Source organism: Populus trichocarpa, chromosome 2 (genome assembly GCF_000002775.5).
Source record: "Populus trichocarpa isolate Nisqually-1 chromosome 2, P.trichocarpa_v4.1, whole genome shotgun sequence".
NCBI classification, from domain to species: domain Eukaryota; kingdom Viridiplantae; phylum Streptophyta; class Magnoliopsida; order Malpighiales; family Salicaceae; genus Populus; species Populus trichocarpa.
The window spans coordinates 5,170,998-5,191,302 of NC_037286.2; the positions used below are offsets into that span (position 1 = coordinate 5,170,998).

Consider the following 20,305-nt stretch of genomic DNA (forward strand, 5'->3'; position numbering starts at 1 on the left):
AAAACAACTGTTTATTCACGCCACAATATATATAATCAACCCTTTGATTATATATTTTTCGTTTCGTGGTAACATTTATATTTCTGCCATCTCAGGGCATGACAACTTTGACATTGTCATGTCAGCTTGCTTCGACACTAATTTATACAGGCTTACCTATATTCAACCACTATGCCAATTGCTTCCAAAAAGAATTATGACGTGCCAAAAACAGAAAACTTCAATCAATGGCTATTAATTTGTATTCATATATATGGACCTCTATTTTACTAATTATGTGCTTGCAAATTAAATTAAAGAGTGCCCAGATATCGCCTCCTGTACTTGACCAGCCAATTAGACCAATGTTCATCGCTTGCTAAACCCTAAGATGGACTCATATGTCGCCGTAGTCACACATTATCATGCCAAGCCAGTTTTCGGTTGCATCTAGAAATGATCAATCTGATTAAGATCACATCAATTCTTGTGTTTCCGCTAATTAACTTCTTAATGAAAGATATTGGGAAAGAAGTCTAATTGCGAATAGGCTGGAGAGCTGTCTCTTTAACTAGTATTCAAACTATTATCAAGTTACCCAATAATTAATCAATGGGGTTTTGTTTGATTTAACGTAGTACCATGGCTTAAAATGGTGTGTGTGTGTGTCTAAAGAAAAAAAGAGAGAGAGAAATAAAGGAGACGACAAAAAAGACAAAGAATATAGGTGAGAAGAAGTTTTTGGGCTAAGAGCATGTAATAACAAGAAACGGTCATTGGTTCTACAGTATACTAGGGCTAAAAATGTCGTGTAAAACCAACAAAAGTGACTTGCCATCCTAACCCTAAACCAACACCCCGTTTTCTTATTCTGTTGGTGCTCGTTTCTTATGCAACTATATATCTTCTTGTGGACTTCTTTCTGTTGTATTTAATGATAAAGAATTCATAGCTAGATAGGTGTTCAACATTGAAAGTACTGTTGGCCATCGATCCATGGAGGAATATTCTTTGGCCGGTAATTCAAGTGATGATGCAAAGAGTACTGCTTGCCCTAGAGGTCACTGGAGACCTGCTGAGGATGACAAACTCAGGCAACTGGTTGAACAATATGGTGCACAAAACTGGAATGATATTGCAGAGAAGCTCCAAGGAAGATCAGGTTAGTTATATATAACTTTTAAATTATTTTTTCTGTGAATCAGGTGAATATCATTAAGATCAAACACGTTAGATAATCGGAAATTGATGCTTAATTTAGAGATAGCGCATATATCCACAGATTATCGTACGAAAAATATTGCAAGGAGGGATTAGCTCATACAGTATACGCATATCTTAAATTTTAATTTGTTACATGAAACGGGTTTTCAAGAATTAAGATTAATTGCAGATGGATTCTTAGCTTAATTAAGCATTAATTAACAGTTATGTCAATGTTATTATGTCTCTCTAAATGTGTTTAGGACTTCTGGATCATGCTAGATGTAATCTTTCCAGATATTTTTATTTTTATTTTCTTATGGAAGTAATTAATTTTACCAGCTTATGATTGGATCTATAATGTCTCATATATGTGTATGCCAGCTTGAGTAACTTCCAAAATTCCTATTGTACGATAAGGGAGATAAAATTATACCAAGTATATTAATGGCGTCACTCTCTCTCTAAATATTACAAGGACACACACATGCACACACTTTGATCACTTGGTTCCTGATTTTCTCTCTTTATGCAGGGAAGAGTTGCAGATTGAGGTGGTTTAATCAACTTGATCCTAGAATCAACAGGAGACCCTTCAGTGAAGAGGAAGAAGAGAGACTACTAGCAGCTCATCAAGTTCATGGAAACAAGTGGGCATTAATAGCCAGAGTATTTCCAGGTCGAACGGATAATGCTGTGAAAAATCATTGGCATGTAATAATGGCGAGAAAGCAAAGGGAACAATCCAAGCTATGTGGAAAGCGGAGATATCAAGATAGTCTAAGTGACTCCAATCCCCCCTCCAGTAGTTCGCATGCAAGGAAATCTAGGACTCAAGAGCTGTTCAGTTCGAGAATTGGATTTGAGGACTCTAGAGAGTGCGAATTTCGAAACCCCAGTAAAGATAGGACATTCTCAATATCTCCTTCTAGTTCTTCACCTTCTTGGAATTCCCCCCCATCAACTTTAGCAGCTTCAAACAATTGTTCTTTGGTGGATTTATCGAGAAGGAAAGGAAGAGATAATTACTTCAACTCAAGTTTATTATGCACCACCGAGAGCTCCAAAGTCTCCGATCAATCTATTTATAGATACCATATGAATTCTTCAGGGCGTAGCAGCAACTGGAGTTCCAGTAAATTCGGGCTTCCAAACTATAGAAGGGTTGTTCCAAGTCCATTAGGATACCTTAAACTTGGAGATGATTATGGAAACCATGGAATGATCAAGAAAGAGTTGTATTGTCATAATTCATCCACATTAAAGAATATGAGAGCGACGAGTAACCATCAAGAGCAACGAGATCATGAATCTATCAGACACAAGGATGTTCCTTTTATAGATTTTCTTGGTGTGGGTATATCTTCTTGATCACCCACAAAAACTCCAATTATATTTTATCACATGCATGATAGTACTGTAGGGCTTACACTTTCTTTCGATCCTGTGAAAAATGTTGATGGCATGAAAATTAAGTAACAGCCGTATCGTAGCTTTCATGTAATTTATACTTGGTAACAATTCATATATATATATATATTGCAAGATTCAAGCGTAATAACGTATGATGTAGACGACCTTCATGTGAATTTCAAGACATTCTTGATCTTCTCTAGGTCAGAGATGCCAAGATCATACATATAGTACGTTTTTTTTTTATGTATCCTTATATAAGCATTGATTTTGTTTACTTTGTCATATTTTTATCGATGCATCCATTTGTAAAAAAAAAAAAAAAAAAAACTATTTCTAAGGTTTATCTGTCACACTCCCAAGCTAGCTATATGGCTCACTGTTTTCTTTTTCGATCCCCTATATTTTTGGTTATTGTGTGATCAATATCGGAAGTGGGAACTCGAAAAACCTTCCTCTCAGAGAACTCTCACCCATCATCTTAAATTAATATTTCTAAATCTGAGCTCTACTGATCCATATAATTTTATTTTATTTTTGAAAAATAATTTACTTTGACAATGGTGATGCCAACTAGACTAATTAAGTGCGTCGTTTGTTGAGACCCCAAAGAAAATAATATCAATTTTATTCACATCCAGTTCACAAACTTGTGACATAATGATCTAATTTATCACTGAATTCATGCCATGAAGATTAATGATGATTCTTTAATGATACTTGTAATTTGTACATATATAAACTAAGTTAATTATGACAGGAATCCAAATAAACGATATTATCCAACCAAAGACTTGCAATGATTTCACTCTCTTAGATTCTTAACAACCTCAACAAAGACATCATTGCCGATCCCCGGCCTTTTTGGTCATAATTTGAGAATTCTAACAAAAATATTGAAAATGTCAGGTTGGTATGAGTAGTTTAATTCCATTTTCGTCATATGTTCTGTACTATTGCAGCTAGATTAATGGCAGCTATATTAATTTCTCGTATGTGAAGAATTTCGAAGGTGTTATGAATCCCATGCATGAATAGTTGAATATACAATTACAAGTTTTTTTGTAAAAGAAAAAAAAAATTGATCTGTAACACTTTAAAAAATATAATTGCAGTTATTTTTTAAAATACTTTTTACTTAAAAATATATTAAAAAAAATAACCTGTAACACTTGAAACTTTTTTCATACCTGATACATAACAACATTCCTTTTTTAGGATACCTTAGATAGAAAAGATCAAAACTTCAATATGACTTCAATAAAAATATTAGTAATGAGCTAAAAGATTATATTTCACTATTTATTGTTTTGTTTAATATGTTTTTATTTATTAATTTATAGTTTTTCTAACTAATGAAATTTTAAAATAACTATATATTTTGTTTTAATTTTGATTCAATGAAATTATTATATTTCTTGATAAAAAAAAATGCATTGACATAATTATTATTTTAGTTGGCAATTCGTATTAATTCAGAGCACTTTTAATTTAGGATAAACTAGTTTGCATGTATGTACCCACATTACAGGAAGATTAAAATTTCTTTAAACACTAAAAAAATATTTAAGTCTCAAAAAACTTGTTGGCACTGTTATTAAATATTTAAAAAATACAATTGTTTGAATTTTTTTTCAATCAAGATAATTTTTTAATTATTGCATCTCTTATTTATCTTAGTGAACTCAATATTTTTAACTGGAATTATTATTTTTCTTAAAAAAATATTTTATAATTGTTAAAGAAATTTTTTTAAAAAATTAAAATATCATGTTCATATTTTATGTGTAATTAAAAGCTAAAAACACCATAAATATTATAAAATCATGTTAAAAATCTATTTAAAAATTTTAAGAATAAAAAAAGATTTGAATTGAATTTCGTGAGCAATTTATTATTAGTATTATTATTTTTATATGAGATACATAATAATTGAAAAAAATATTAAAATTCAAATTAAAAATTTATAATAATATTTAAAAACCATGTCAAAATTGAAGAGTAAGTGAATATGGTAAATTTGTTTTGAAATACTAAGAAAGCCAAAGAAAAAAAATAAAAATTAGTACGCTAATATTTTATGTGTGATTGAAAGCTGAAAACATGATAAAATCATGTTAAAAATATATTTAAAAAAAAAACGAATTAATTTTTCATGAACAATTTATTATTAGTAATATTATTATTTTTATATCAGTTCAAATAAGATATTATAATTAATAAGATGAGATCAAATAAAAATATAATCCAATAGAATACTCCTCCTGGATTTGATGAAAATTATCATCCCTGGATGAGAGCCTTGATTGTAATTTTGACTCTTGCTTTGATTTAGGAAGTGGCCTAAAACCATAATCTGGAGATAATAAAGATCTTTTGCGCTGATTAGACAAAAATCGCGATATGACATTAATTTAGGCAAATGTATTAGGAAGAAAAAGGCATATAACCCTACGAGGATTTAGACCCAAGAATTGTAACAATTCAGGAAAAAACAAGATGATGGAGATGTGGAGGGCGAAAACTTTGGATGAATAATTGAGTGCAACTGTTGATTTTTGTCTTTCACTAGTTGTCTCAAAAAAATATATTTCATTATTAAGTTAATGTTTGAATTAGCAAGATAGAATTTGATTTCATTAATTAAAAATAATTTAAACTCCGTGGATCAAATTTGACAACAAAACCAAAATGCAGCCCATTTATCTTTTTTTTTACTAGTCAAGAGGTTTTTTTTTCATGTTTGGTCCTCAAAGAATTTTTTTAATGTTTGATCCTTGTTTATTGAGGTTAATTTTATATATTGTCCAAAATTTTATTTTGTTGATGTTTCAATCCAGAAGTTTAATTAAGAGAAAAAAAGAGAGATAAAGAGTTTTTGAAAAACGAGGGAGAATAGAGAAAGTGAATGATTATTTATATTTTGACAATAAAAAAAGTTATTTATAATGTCAATGTGCTCCATTTAATGAGAGGAGTTCTATTAAGATGTTTTTTTGTCCTTCTATTGCAGAAAAAAATAAATTGAGAACCGCGATTATTTTTTGAATCAGGAAGAATTATTACTTTTAAATCGATTAAATGTTGTTTGAAGATTAAATATGAGTTTATTTAGGTTCATAAGATATTTTTAGATATTTCAAGTAAAAAGAGGGTTAGGGACTGGTTTTTGGTTCCAAGGATTTAAAACTTGAATTTCTAGTAGTTTCCAGGCACTTGAGGTGCTTAGAGATCATCCATGCAATGACACATCGTCTATCATGATAGACAAAGCATCGTATATTTTTAAAAAAAAAAACAAAAATTATCTTATTTATAAAAAAAAATAAAATCAAGTGCGTGAGCTTGACTTTGCAAACCCGTATTTAGGTTGTTACTTCATTAAAAGCCATCCAATTTCTACTTAGTTCTCGAATAAGCTTTTAATATTTTTTTAATATTAGCATGTGCTAGTCTTACATGGCCCTTTATGATTTTTTTTAAAAATTTAATTCAATATCTTTTTTGCACGTGAGTGTTTTCATTATTATATAATTAAAAAAAAAATTATTAAACTTAATCGGGTTTATAACCCGAGTTATGAAATAATCTCAATTAACTTGGATCGATAAAAAATATTATTGTCTTAATATTTTTTTATAAAATTAAAACAAGTTATTTATACATGGTTGACAAGGTGGTGTCCAAAATTAAAAAATTAATTGAATTATACCAAGTCAACTTTAATAAAATTTAATTTGAAACTTAAATCAAGTAATAAGCTGAGTTAAGGGATATCAAAGTTAATCCATCAAAAAATATTGGATTTAATAATACTGATAAAACAATTACTCGCGTAAACATGCAAACAATGTATATTTTGATTATGTTTTTATATCCACTTCTTATTCAATGCAATTCAAATTATTTATCTTTTTATATAGAAAAATATTTTCATATAATTAAAATAAGAAATCGATTGAATGGCTCACTTCATTACAAAATTATATTTTTTCAATGAACATTTATCTCTTAATTTTTTAACTTGTTATTTAATCAGTATTAATAATTTTTTAACATTTATTTACATATATAACCTTTGTTATTTTATTAAACATACTCAACAAATTTATATTTTATAATTAATTTTTTTTATCTAGTGTTAAAAATGTGTCTGCGCCTTCCTTTTATGGTGTAAAAAAACCTTTTGCATCAATAGGTCTTATCCAAAACGACAACAACAAGAAGCAGAAAAATCATCCACCCAACCACACACGTGCCTTACTGGCGCGTATACCCCCAACACACTTTTATTTATCCCTCTGTAGCCTTTGCATCTAAGTACATGAAGAATGAAGAGTGTGTTTGATATTACGGTATTATAATTATAATTTAAAAAAAATTATTTTATAAAATTTTATTTTAATAAAAGTTTAAAAAAATCATTTGTTCATCGTCTCTCTTTAAATTTAAAATGTCGATGACGCCAATGGCTACTAAAAACTGCACTCCCGAACCATTCGGCATGACGGTCAAACTCAAAGTCAAAGGCAAACTTAAAGTACTCTTTTTATCCAACGGTGAGAATGCAGAGGAAGACGACGACGACGACGACGACGAGGATACACCATCTGATTGAAGACGAAGACGATACCGGATTCAGTGCCGGTTTTATTTCGGGTTATGCTCTCTCTGCTTCTCTACTCGGCAAACCCGAATTTGGCCTCCTGAGGTACGTGGGCCACCACTCCTCTCTCCACTCATTTGACGAGTCCTTGCATTTGTTTAAGATTTTTAATATTGCTTGGATTGGTTTTTGCAGGCCACCGGAAATGGCTGCCACGGCTAGGACGGTTTGTGCGGCTCCGCTCAAACCCATCATTGCTGATGCTGGTAAAGTTTTTCTTTTTTTAAGAAAAACTTTTTTTTTCAATTTGGGTGTAATTTTTTTTTTTTAAGATGTAATTTTGTTGTGTAGTGACTATTATTTCTGATTATAGATAATTAGCATGTTTTAACGTTGTAAAAAAAATATGGGCTTGTTGTAGCTTGATGCCAACGTGAATATATTGTTATCGAAAACAATTTAAGAAGCTATTTCGCTGATTATCAAAAAGAAAGAAGTTATTTTATTATCAACGACCTTAACTTGTAAATTGTAATTGTAAATGGCGTGCTGGAAAATACTATAACTTTCTGTTGGGGTGTAGAAATCAGAGGAACCAGACTTGCTTTCAAGTACATTTGCATCTATGTCATCTTGCATTACTTGAAACTTGAAAGCATAAACTGGTTAATAAATCTCTTCATGTCGACTTGAATGTCTTATATTAATAATACACATTACTTTTTATATGAACCTCGGGATTTCTCCTATGTTTCTGCTTACTTCAGATACTAGTGGTGGCAATGCTCTCAATGTTCAGAGGACTGTCAAAGACTTGATTGCAGCTGGTGCTGCTGGATGCTTTCTAGAGGTGCTACTTCTGTAGATTTCTTTTGCAAATGATGATGGCAACACGGAGTTGTTCCTTCCTTTCATGGCTATACACCAACTGATTGAAATTGATTTTTCTTCCGGGATCAAGCATGGCCAAAGAAGTGTGGTTAGAATCACCACCCTTTCGTTGATGTTCGTTTTGACTGTATTTTTCTGAAAAACTGGAAAAAAAAATACTGAAAAACTGGAAAAATTTCCACAAGTAAACGCAAGCTTGTGTTTTCAGTAAGCTGCCTCCAATTCTGATTATTTTTCTTCATGTGTGCAAACAGGTATTCATTTCGATTTCTAGTCTTGTAGTATAAGAGGTTCTGCTGATTTTTCCTTAGACACCAGCTTTTTTATTGGAATAGCGCATGCAAGGAAGCTAGATGTCTCATTTCTGTAGATCTCTTTGTTAAATTGATGTAATTGTTCCTTCTGGTAAAAAATTTTAAGGATTTACTGTCTTTACATTCTCCTTTTCTTTGCTTCCTCATTTTCTTCCTCTTTTTAGGTTATACCTGCAGAAGAGCATGCTGCCAAAATAGCATCTGCCAGAGATGCTGCTGGGGATTCTGATTTCTTCCTTGTGGCTAGGACTGATGCACGTGCAACATCAGCAAAAAATGGTCTCTCAGATGCCATTTCAAGGGCTAATCTATAAATGGAGGTATGCATCTTGTGTTATTTTACATTCTTCTTCTGTTGATAGGATGTTTGACTTTTTATCACCATTAAAGTGGCATTCTGATGGTTTTATTCTAGTATGTTGCTTTCGATTGGAAGCAGTAAAGGTCTTCATTCACGAGTCACACTGACCACAGTTTTGAAATTTCTTTACTACTGGCCTACGCGAGTGTTGGCTGAACTATTCTTAATAAACTTATTGAAAGTTCTACATCCATGGAAGAGGAACATGAGAAAATATGTGTTATTCCCAGACTTAGAGAAGCATTTTATTCTAAAATTTCTCTCCTTTTGTATCCCGCACTGTGATTTGACCACTGTTATTATGTCCTCAAGGTTGAGGCCTTTAATTTGTTTGCAACCAACAGCAAGTGATGATTCCATCTAAAGCCATTTACATTGAACTATATATCAACATATGATTTTCTAATTTCTTAGTCTTTTTATTGCAATGCTTCCTGTTCCAATATTTTGTGGACCTATTCCTAGAAAAACTCAGTATCCTCCAAATAACGGATCCTTTAGCTTAAGAGAACATAGTTTGGATATTTTAGTTTTATATTTCCTTTCTATTTGATAAGTAAATGTGTTTGTGTGAGCTCCATAGTGGATGTCTGCTGCATTGAAGCAGAACAACTCTTCTTTATTTTTATTCTTTTTGCTCCATTTACTTTCAAGTATCAAAATCTAGGGTCTGTTTGTCAAAGAGAATGGATCGGGGGAGGATGAATATGATAAAATGAAAGGGTGGATAGGGAAAAGGATGGGTGTGAACCCATCTATCTAGTTGTTTGGCTAACATGGGAGGGAGGGGCTAAAGTTATTCCGCCCAAATTATGAGGATTGGAAATTACAAATGAGGAAGAATAGGAGAGGTCCTTCCACTTCTTCCTTAGGTCCTAATCCTTCTTCCTAAAAAAAGGAAACACCCGAGCCTTAACAATTCATCCCTCCCCTTTCATCCATCACTTCCTCTATCCCCCTTGACAAACACAACCTTAGACGTTTCAACCAGCCATGTACTTCATTTTATCTGGTATTATCTCTGCAGCTGATGGATGTTTTGTACACTCAATCCTCATCAAATTTCGTAATAATTTAGTTATGTTCTTGTTGAGTTTACTTTTAGTTTTTTTTTTTTTTTTTTGTTACTCTGAAATCTAATTTCTAATCAATTGAAGAATAAAATTTAAAAAATATGAATTAAAAAAAACTTGAGTCAATCGGGTTAACTTGTAACACGAGTCATGAGATTAAAATAATCACATAAAAAACAAATCACAACAAATCATGAAGCTCAATCTCTCAAATGTTGAAGAATAAAATAAAATTTAAATTTTAAAGAAAAAGTACAAAACAAAAAAAAAATTATAGTAATAAATAGTATTTTGTGAGATGAAATACACTAAAACTAAAACCACTATGTCTTTTAGTTTTAGTTAATTAACGTTTGCTGAAATTATGGCTGTGTAATATATAAGCTAAGTTTCTAACAATAGCCATAAGTATCACACATTTAATATTTATTATATTCATATGTTATTCATTGCTAAATTTAGATATTTATATTTTATTTATCAGTTTTGATTATCAATTATTCAAGTATAATTTATTATTTAATAAAAAGTAAAAGAGTAATGTGTGTGTTGATGATACACACTATATCATTGCCTGCACTACAACACTTCGGGTAAAATCAAATCTTTTTGGATGTATTCTTTTAGCAAAAAAAAACTTAAATTATATGAGAATTGATCTAATATGACCTGCTTAACTTGACATATCTAAAAACAACTCGAATGACAATGATGTAGCATGACTAAAAAAAATCAAGACAATATTTTTTTTAAAAAAATATTAATATGATAATATATTAGATCAACTTGAGTTAATCTGCCAAATCCACTACCTAGGTCACGAGACCCTGATAACCCTATAGAAAGCAAACCAATTTTTTTTTTTTGTTAAACTCAATTCTCAATTAACCCAATATTGAAGGATGAAACGAAAACAAAATTCAACTAAAAAAATAAATTGAGTTAACACGAGTTAACCTGTCAAACCTGTATCATGAGATTGAAATAATCTCATATAAAGCAAATCAAAACAAATTATAAACCTTAATTCCCAAACAACCTAATGTTGAATGATAAAATTAAAAAAAAATAACAAAAAACCAAGCGAGTCAACTGACCAAATTCGTGACCCAAGTCAAAAGACTGGGATAACCTTATAGAATGCAAACCAAAACAAATTATGAAGCTTAATTCCCAATCAACCTAATATTAAGGATGAAATTGAAAAACAAATCAACAAAAAATAACAAAAAAAACCTCAAGTCAATCGGTTTAACCCGTGACCAAGGTCATAAGATTGAGATAACCCCACAGAAAGCAAGTAAAAAAAACATGAAGCTCAATTACCAATTAACCCAATATTTAAGGATTAGATTGAAAAAAATGATAAAAAAATCGATCTGAATTAACTTGGATTAACCTACCAAACTTTGGTCAAGAGACCGAAATAACTTCATAGAAAGAAAAATAAAAAAAATTATAAATTTTCAATTCTCAATTAACCCAATATTAAAGGATGAAATTAAGAAAATAAAAGTATTCAATTAAAAGGATAAAAAAGAACATGAGTTAACTTAGCTAACCCGCAAAACTCGCAAATCGGGTCATGAGACTGTGATAAACCTATTTAAAGCAAATAAAAAATAATTATAAAGCTTAATTCTCAACTCAATGTTAAAGGATGAAGCTGAGAAAAAATAATTAAAAAAGGAAAAAAAATAGCATAAGTCAACACGGTTAACCTGCAAAACCCGCGCCTCAGGTCATCAGACCGGAATAATTCCATTAAAAATAAATCAAAACAAATTATAAAATTCAATACCTAATAAAAGATGAAATTAAAAAAAAATCCTTAAATGCCAAAACCTTTTGTGTGTGATCATTGTAAAAAAAGAAAAATTCATTCCCTACGTCCTTCACGGCAAAGCACCCTTAAATTTAAGTGGATGGAGGTACACAGGTCCGTTCACTGTTCACTGGTGGCCAACTGATCATACCCGTGAAATTTTTTTTGTCACCTTTTTATTTAGTGCAACCACCACGCTACCATTTCACTGGCCAAAACTTTTTCTACTTGTTGCTGCTCATGCTATGTAATCAAGTGTCCTTATACAGTCCAAAGGACACCCTTTATAGTCCACCCAGCTTCATGTTCTTTAATGGCAGGTTATCATATCCTCAACACTGAAAGCCCAAGTTAGTGCCTATAATGGGGTTGTTGGCGTCACCTTTACTCAATGCACATCTTTTGTAGTCACCGTTTTGTCTTCATGTTTTGTCATTTTTCAAAAAAATATAGGACCCCTCAAATTCTTTATTTCAGTAAATCTCTTATAAAAGGCTATGTTTTTTCTTGCTTTGTATCCTCACATCAATCTTCTCACTCAAAACTTCAGCTTTCTTTTTTACAAGCAATAGTTAAACATGGTTCAGGGAAGGGGCAGTGCAGATCTAGTGATGGTTAATGTGGCTGCACTCCTGTGCTTAATGGTTCTCACTGGGCACGTTCACGCAGCAACTTACACAGTCGGCGGCTCTGGTGGTTGGACCCTTAATATGGATAGTTGGCCGAAAGGCAAGCGCTTTAAAGCTGGTGACACCCTAGGTAAGTTCCGTCACATTCTTTTTCTACTAGTTAAAGTCATGCAGGAAATGGTCATAAAGAAACTGGAAAATGCCACGTAGTAGTGGTTAATAATGTTAATAGACACAGACACATGAAAAAGAATATTGATGGACGAAAATTTGTTGAGAACTGGTAAATTAAGGGAATCAAGAAACAAAGCCCGTGCATTTGCCATGTATCATGTTCAAGAGGTGATCAAGCTAAATAACAAGGCTGTTTTATGTACATTCTCTGGTGAGATTTTTCAGTATTCACTTATGATCCAACGATCCACAATGTGGTGGCCGTGAACAGAGGAGGGTACAGCAGTTGCATCACTCCAGCGGGTGCAAAAGTTTATAAATCAGGAAAAGATCAGATAAAATTATCAAAGGGACAAAACTTCTTCATTTGCAATGTTGCAGGACACTGTGAATCTGGGATGAAGATTGCTATTAATGCTGCTTGAACCTTCGGCTTAAGGTTATCTTTCTTGTAATATCCCTGTATTAGTAGATTGTGCTACATGTGTTCATGTGAGGCTAGCGTTTTCTAGAGTGATGATGGGACTGGAAATAAAACCTGGATGTTTGTTGTCCTGGAAAAATCTCGAGTGCTGTCAAACCTTGTTTAAGGTGGAGTCGCTATCGCCAGTGTTAAAGATTTAAACAGAAATGTGGGCTACTAGATATTATGGCCTTATGGGCCTGCCTTGTTCCTTCGTTTTTTTTTTATTTAAAAAATACTGATTTGACATTTGAGATTGTAAACTATATTGTGTTCAAGACAGTTCCGCTTCTAGAAATGGGTGGCTAGGACAGAGGAGAGATGGGTGGCAAGGACAGAGGAGAGATGGGTTCTAGGATTTCTTTTCTTTTTTTAATTTAATGGTAATTTTAACACTGCAATGCAATGGATGTTTAGTCATTGATTGAAATATAAAAGTAATTTTATAAATAATTATACAATTTTTGTTAATTTGTTTTATGCCTGAATAGAGGATATAAATTGTCACAAGTGGTAATTTTTCAAAACTAGATAGGTAAATATAATTTTAATAAAACTATAGGAGGTTAGAGATAATTTTCCCCAAAAACAAAGATAATGATATTTGAATCTTTAATTGCTTGGTCAATAAAAACAAAATATCATATCAAAAATTATGGGCCTGCCTTGTTCCTTCGTGTTTTTTTTTAAAAAACAAATTACTGATTTGAGATTGTAAACTACTGTGTTCAAGACAGTTCCGCTTCTAGAAACGGGTGGCTAGGACAGAGGAGAAATGGGTTCAAGGTTTTTTTTTTTTTTAATTTAATGGTAATTTTAACACTGCAATGCAATGGTTGTCTAGTCATTAATTGGAATATAAAAGTAATTTTATAAATAATTATACAATTTTTGTGAAAACTTTTTATAAAGGATATAAATTGTTACCACGTCCATCAAAATTGTAATTTTTCAAAACTAGATAAGTAAATATAATTTTAATAAAATTATAGGATGTTAGAGATAATTTTCCTCAAAGATAATGGTATTTGAATTTTTCATTGCTTAGTCAATAAAAATAAAATATCATATCAAAAATTATTTTAACTCAAAAACTTAAATTATTATAAAAATTCATGAATGGTTTTTTATAATCTAAACATTGACTGAATTATAGCTATTATAAGACATTATAGGGAGCTATGGGTAAATAAAACATAAAAGGATCCTAAAATTTTATATTCCAACATTTAATTTTTCCGCAGACATCGAAATTTCTCATTTCTGAATTCAGAGAAACTATAGTATCCTCACCTTCTAGATGCATATATCCAGGGGTTGTGTAAATTCTGTATTTTAGTCTAAATTAAAGATGGCGGGAAACTACAACAATTGACGACACATCATTTACCCTTATCTTATTCAAAAGAAAAATACCTTTAATGGACAACGTGTCATTTACCTGTTAAGAAAAAGTCATTTGCAAGGGATTGACCTTTCAAATGCAGGTGTGTTGGACCTTCTTTTGTTTTTTTTTCTATAATTGTGTAATAATTATCAAGTCACGTTTTTTTTTTGTTTTTTTTTTTAATTACTTTTTCAAGTTTTTATTGACAAAGAAATATTTATTATAAAAATCATGTTTTTTTTTTAATAAAAAAGAATTACATGAATAAGGTAAGGGGGTTTGATTGAAAATATATTTTTTCTGTTAAATTAAAATAATTTAATTTTTTATGAGTATTTATTTTAATTGACCTTATTTTTTATTAAAAAAACTTGTTAATAAAAAAACTTGATTTTTTATCAAAATATAAAATAATACAAGAATAAGAAAAGGAAAATAAACCTCAAGTTAAAACCAAAGTTATTAAACCCGGTCTGTGAATTGACCCGGCCAAAGAGCCGGGTCCCGGTTTGTATGGGTTAACCCGGGTCAACCCATAAAAACCGGATTATTTAAAGGTCAGGTTAGGTTAAAGATAAGAAATGGAAAATGGGAGGCAGTGAAATGGGATGAATGTGGCAGTCATGTTGTTGGTTGTTTTGTGCAGAGAAAGGGCTCATCTCATCACCATCTCCTCACAAAGTTTATTTACCCTCTCTGACTTCATCACAAGCAACCAAGTTGTCTCTCTTTTTTGAACCATCAGTTCTGTGCAGGGATGAACACGACTTGTTGGAAGCCCAGAAGCACGGTCCTTGCTCCTGTTGCCTCTCTCTCTCCTAAAACTATGAGTTTGGTCCGCCCCCCACTCGACGACCAAGACCTGCTAACGAAGAGGAAACGGGTGAGCGAAGAGCTTCGTTAACTTCTTTAAATCGGAGCCATCAAAAGGAAAAACAAAATAGCTGACTAGCTCCTCGATTGGATGGCACTGGATAATGAAACGAATCGTACCCTCTTAGACGATTTATATAATCACTTATATGATTTGTCTGAGGAGCAGGGGAGGATTCCTTCAAATATCTAATCTATTCTTTTTTGCCTTCCCTGAGGCTCACGTTCCAATTACAGTCCTCCTACCAGCCATTTCTTAGCCATTTTTAGTTATCTTGCTTGGAAGTTTTCTTACATCCCCAGTTACAGTCATCAATAATCAGGGCTAGAAGGAAGAAATGGGAACCGAACACCAATCCTCAAGATCTTCAAACCCAGATCTGCAATCATCTCAAGTAGACCCAACTCCAAAACACCGGGTCTCGTCCAGGTTTGCCTGGGTCATGGGTCGACTCACCGGGTCGACCGGGTTTTGCTGGGTCATTGCATCGGCCGGTCTTTTGACAAACCCGGACCGGTCTAGCCACCGGGTCGGCCGGGTTCCAGGTCGACCTGCCAAGCCAGTCCGGGTTTAATAATTCTGGTTAAAACCAAGATTCATTCTAATAAAGCCACTTTAAGCCAGAGATGAGACCTGCAAGCAATTTATGAATAAAACACTACCGATCACGGTGGTTGCTATATGTAATAATTGTTTTTATTTTATTTTTTTTAAAAAAAAGCGATAAAGAATAATCTAGTCCACTACTTATTTGTGGTTATCATATCCTAAGATGCTAAAAAGACAAAGCTTCAATAATATCTGTTTGACTAAGAATACTATTAACTAGATAATTTTCAAGAATGAATTATTATTTTTAATATAAAAAATATTTAGATATTGTTGATGTGTTTTTAGTAGAAAAAAATTTAAAACTATATAAGATTGATTTGATATGATCAAATTGACTTGGTAGGTCCAAAGAAAATTAGATGAACGATAAAAATATAATTTAATTAAAAAATCAAGTATATATGTTTTTTTAAGTATTGAAACGACAACATATTAAATCGACTCGGATGAACTCAAGTTAACCTGTCAAATTTGTTATTCAGGTCATGAGACCCTGATAACCCTATAAAAAGCAAATAAGAAAAAAAATATTCAACTCAAAACTCAATGTTATAGGATAAAATTAAAAATAAAATTCAACTAAAAACATAAGTTGAGTCAATCTAGGTTAACCTTCCAAACCCGGGTCATGAGAATGAGATAAAAAAATAAATTAAAATAAATTATGAAATTCAATTCACTATCAACCCAATTTTAAATGATAATTTTTTAAAAAAACATAAAAATCATCCAAGTCAACCAAACAAACTCGCGATCTGATTCATAAGAACAAGATAACCTCATAGAATTCAAATTGAAAGAAATTATAAAGTCTAATTCTCATTCAATCTAATATTGAAGGATAAGATTGAAAAAAAAATCAACTTACAAAACAGAGAAAAAAATCAAGTCAACCAACTTAACATGTTACTCAGGATATAAGACTGTGATAATCCAATAGAAAACAAATAAAAATAAATTATGGATCTCAATTCTCAATCAACCCAGTATTGAAGGATTAAATTGAAAATAAAATTAAATAAAAAAAACAATAACGTGAGTCAATATGAGTTAACATGTCAAACTCGGGTCATGAGATCATAATAACCTCATAGAAAGAAAATAAAAAAATTAATTATGATTATGAAGCATAATTCTCAACTAAACAAATATTAAAAGATGAAGTTGAGAAAAAATAAATGTAAAAATCAAGAAAGAAATCCCGAGTCGACACGACTAACCTGCAAAACTTGTGACCCGAGTTATAAGACTGAGATAACTCTGAAATAGCATTTTCAGCTATTGGAATCAACCACATGTGCCTTTCAAAAATAGCGAAGCAGCTAACACTTGCACAACACGCGTCAATTTTTTTTAATTCTTATTTAAATATTAAAACACTCAAATGAACCCACCCAACCAATTAATTAAAAAAACAACAACAAAATAACACAAATACCCTTTAACTTAAGAATTAAATTATCTGACACAAATATCTTTTTACTATGCAACAATATTGAAAATCCAAACACAAAATACTTGTTCTTCCCGCCGGTTAATTTTAGAACACCAAATTATCTAAGGACAGATTATTTAACCTTTAAACACATGATAAAGAGTTTTTTTTTTTTTAAGGCAAAGAAAGAGAAAACATTGTTCCCGTCTGGTAAATTATATCTGGGCTAACAATATTTTCTTCATCTCTTTTAATTTTGTTTTTTATTAATATAGTAATTTTTCCATTGTACGTCTTTTCGACTACATAATTAATATTGGCATTGACTTGGTATTAATCGGAAGAAGAATTAGTAGCAACAGGTTAGTCTCTTACCGCTGAAAAGTCAAGCATTGACTTGGTATTAATGAGAAGAGGAATTAGTAGCAGCAGGTAAGTTTCTTGCCGCTGAAAAGGCACGCGAGCGCATATATATATATACACACACATTTGTTTCAACCAAAACACAACCTTCACACTTCTCCCTCATCATTTCCTCCCTCCATTTCTTCACCCGCGCCAAAATTCAATGAAGACAATAGTCATGGAGAGAGAACAAGAAGAGATGCAATTTCTTGGGGTCTTTGGCATATACAAAGAAGCCTACAAGATTATCTTCTCATGGAGAAAGATCTTCAGTCAGATAACTCTTGCCTTGATTCTTCCCCTATCGCTCATCTCCCTAGCTCAAATCGAGGTATCCAATGTCCTCTCTGGAAAGGTTATCAATAACAAAGCAGAGTTACTAGGGACAGAAGCTGGCACGAAGAGATACAATAAACTATCCCATCATATCTCCTCGGAATTAGCCTATTTTTGGCTCTTCGAAGTTGCATATCTCATCCTTAGTCTTATTTTCTCTCTTCTTTCAACCGCGGCTGTTGTTTACACCATAGCTAGTATCTATACTGACCGAGAAGTGAGTTTCAAGAAGGTTATGAGTGTTGTCCCCAAGGTTTGGAAGAGGCTGATGGTCACCTTTCTGTCTATCTTTGTAGCTTTTTTCGCATACAGTGTAGTTGCTATCCTGGTTTCTTCGTTGGTGTTGATCATTGCAAGTTTTGTTTTTATCGGATTTCCCTATCTCAAAGTCTTCTATTCGCTTGGGATCGTTCTGTTGGTTCTGTACATCATGGGGGTTGTGTATATGACCATAGTTTGGCAATTGGCTCGCCCCGTGTCTGTGTTGGAGGAGGCTTGTGGGTTTAAAGCCATGACCAAGAGCAGGGCCCTAATCAAAGGTAAGATGTGGACTGCTATAATTATATTTTTCATGCAGAATTTATCTTCTGGAGTAGTATGCATGGCATTCCAGAATCTAGTTGTTCATGGGGTGTCGATGAACAAGGCGACAAGAGTATTATATGGGGTAATTTGCTTATCGTTGTTTCTTGGTTTGTTTTTGTTTGGACTTGTTATCCAAACAGTGATCTATTTTGTTTGCAAATCGAACCACCATGAAAAAATTGAAAAGTCAGCTCTGTCGGATCACCTTGATGTTTATCATGAAGAGAATGTGCCATTGAATTCCAAGGATGTCCAGTTTGAGCAATCTTATGTTTGAATTTGTACGAGGTAGAGTAATAATACTTTGATATTGTATCAAAATATGACATTGTTTTCATAAATCAGTGTCATTTGTTTTCATAAATCAGTGTCATTTGTTTTCATAAATCAGTGTCATCTGTAATTCTAATATGTTTATGGTTTTCATCAATCAATGTCATCTGTAATTCTAATTTGTTGAATTAGTGTCATCTGTAATTCTAAAAAATTACTACTTTTCTTCTCTTAATCATTATCTTTATCGATTAATTGCTGTAAGAAAATTAAAAGTCCTCGGCAACTTTACGTGTTTGACCAAAAGGCCTTGTAGGGCGGAGAAAATTGAAATTACAAGTGGGCTTGTGCTCTGAAACTTCCAAGTAATAAATCCCACTGTTTCAACAAAATCCCATCATATAGCTTCTGGATCACCATCTCGTTATTCCATGTTGTAAATATATTGTATCGGTGCATAATGATATTTAATTTATCAAAATATGAATATATAAATTATTAAAAAAAGCTTAGAATATTTATAATTTTAAATTTATACACATGCAAAAGTAAAATTCAAGAGAAACATGCATGTTTTTAACACAAATATAATAAAAAAAATATTAACATGTATGCTAAACATATATTCAAACTTGTAATTGATATAAAAACAGTTTTATTATGCATATTAATAATAAAATTAATCATGCTTAAATTAAAATAAAAAAGAGTACTTAATTGTTGAAACACTTTAAAATGATGAATATTTTATTGTTATCAATGATGAAATCATTTATTTTTAAGGTTTTATTGTTCATTACTTGTACACTTAAAATGTTTGCAACATGCCTCTCAAGATTTCAATAACATCACTTTGATTTGGATACACTTTCAAACTGAGGTTTTTGAAACAGAGTGAAATGACTGAATTATCTCTTAACAAAGTGAATCTAAACTTTCAATATTTAAAAAGAAAATTAAAGCATAAAAAAGAGAATAAAAACATCAAGAATGAGTCGAGTAAGAGTTCATAAAAATCTAAAAAAAAATATTGTATTAAGCTCTTCCTTCACCTTTTCTTTTTATAGTGAATTTTGAAAGCTAAACGGTTAAAGAATTAATTCACATCATTCAACCTTTAATTAACCACCATGACTCAAGAATTAAATTTGAACATAATGATTATAAATCTAGTTTTTTTTAGTGAAAAAACTATTCATGTTTATATAAAATGCTTTTAAAAAATACTGTTAACATTCATTGGTTGGACTAGACAAGCAATAGGCTGAAAAAAATAGTTATTCATGAACCAGATCCATGTCTAAATTTCAGTTGGTAAAAAATAATTTTTTTATGGCTTAAAATATTATTGTACAATAAAATCAAGCCCAAGTGGGTTTAAACTCAAAACTCACTGTGACTAAGATCTCTCATCTCTTAAAAATTTTGAGTGACTTTTAGACCAATTTTAACTTTTTCACCTATTTA

General features: G+C 31.6%; 4 protein-coding genes across 5 annotated transcripts; all 4 read left to right on the forward strand.

Annotated features, from left to right (window-relative positions):
- Positions 1-704: 704 nt before the first annotated feature.
- LOC18096185 (transcription factor MYB56) lies at positions 705-2,743 on the forward strand. The gene is made up of 2 exons (XM_006386267.3): positions 705-1,141; positions 1,718-2,743. The coding sequence occupies exons 1-2, from the start codon at positions 976-978 to the stop codon at positions 2,551-2,553; spliced, it is 1,002 nt and encodes a 333-aa protein (XP_006386329.2). The 5' UTR covers positions 705-975; the 3' UTR covers positions 2,554-2,743.
- A 4,200-nt stretch (positions 2,744-6,943) lies between these two features.
- LOC7466427 (carboxyvinyl-carboxyphosphonate phosphorylmutase, chloroplastic) lies at positions 6,944-8,725 on the forward strand. 2 transcript variants are annotated; one of them, XR_002980264.2, is made up of 4 exons: positions 6,944-7,306; positions 7,397-7,467; positions 7,969-8,180; positions 8,571-8,725. XR_002980264.2 is itself a non-coding variant. In XM_024594990.2 (3 exons), exons 1-3 carry the CDS (start codon positions 7,161-7,163, stop codon positions 8,064-8,066), a joined length of 315 nt encoding a protein of 104 aa, XP_024450758.1. In that variant the 5' UTR covers positions 6,944-7,160; the 3' UTR covers positions 8,067-8,725. The 2 variants fall into 2 exon arrangements, 1 of the variants encoding a protein (XP_024450758.1); XM_024594990.2 differs by having other exon boundaries at positions 7,969-8,725.
- A 3,022-nt stretch (positions 8,726-11,747) lies between these two features.
- On the forward strand, positions 11,748-13,180 carry LOC18096186 (basic blue protein-like). The gene is made up of 2 exons (XM_052450658.1): positions 11,748-12,424; positions 12,694-13,180. Exons 1-2 carry the CDS (start codon positions 12,244-12,246, stop codon positions 12,891-12,893), a joined length of 381 nt encoding a protein of 126 aa, XP_052306618.1. The 5' UTR covers positions 11,748-12,243; the 3' UTR covers positions 12,894-13,180.
- Positions 13,181-17,727: 4,547 nt separating this feature from the next.
- On the forward strand, positions 17,728-19,073 carry LOC18109623 (uncharacterized). The gene has a single exon (XM_006387847.3). It carries the CDS (start codon positions 17,808-17,810, stop codon positions 18,840-18,842), a length of 1,035 nt encoding a protein of 344 aa, XP_006387909.2. The 5' UTR covers positions 17,728-17,807; the 3' UTR covers positions 18,843-19,073.
- The last annotated feature ends 1,232 nt before the right edge of the window (positions 19,074-20,305 follow it).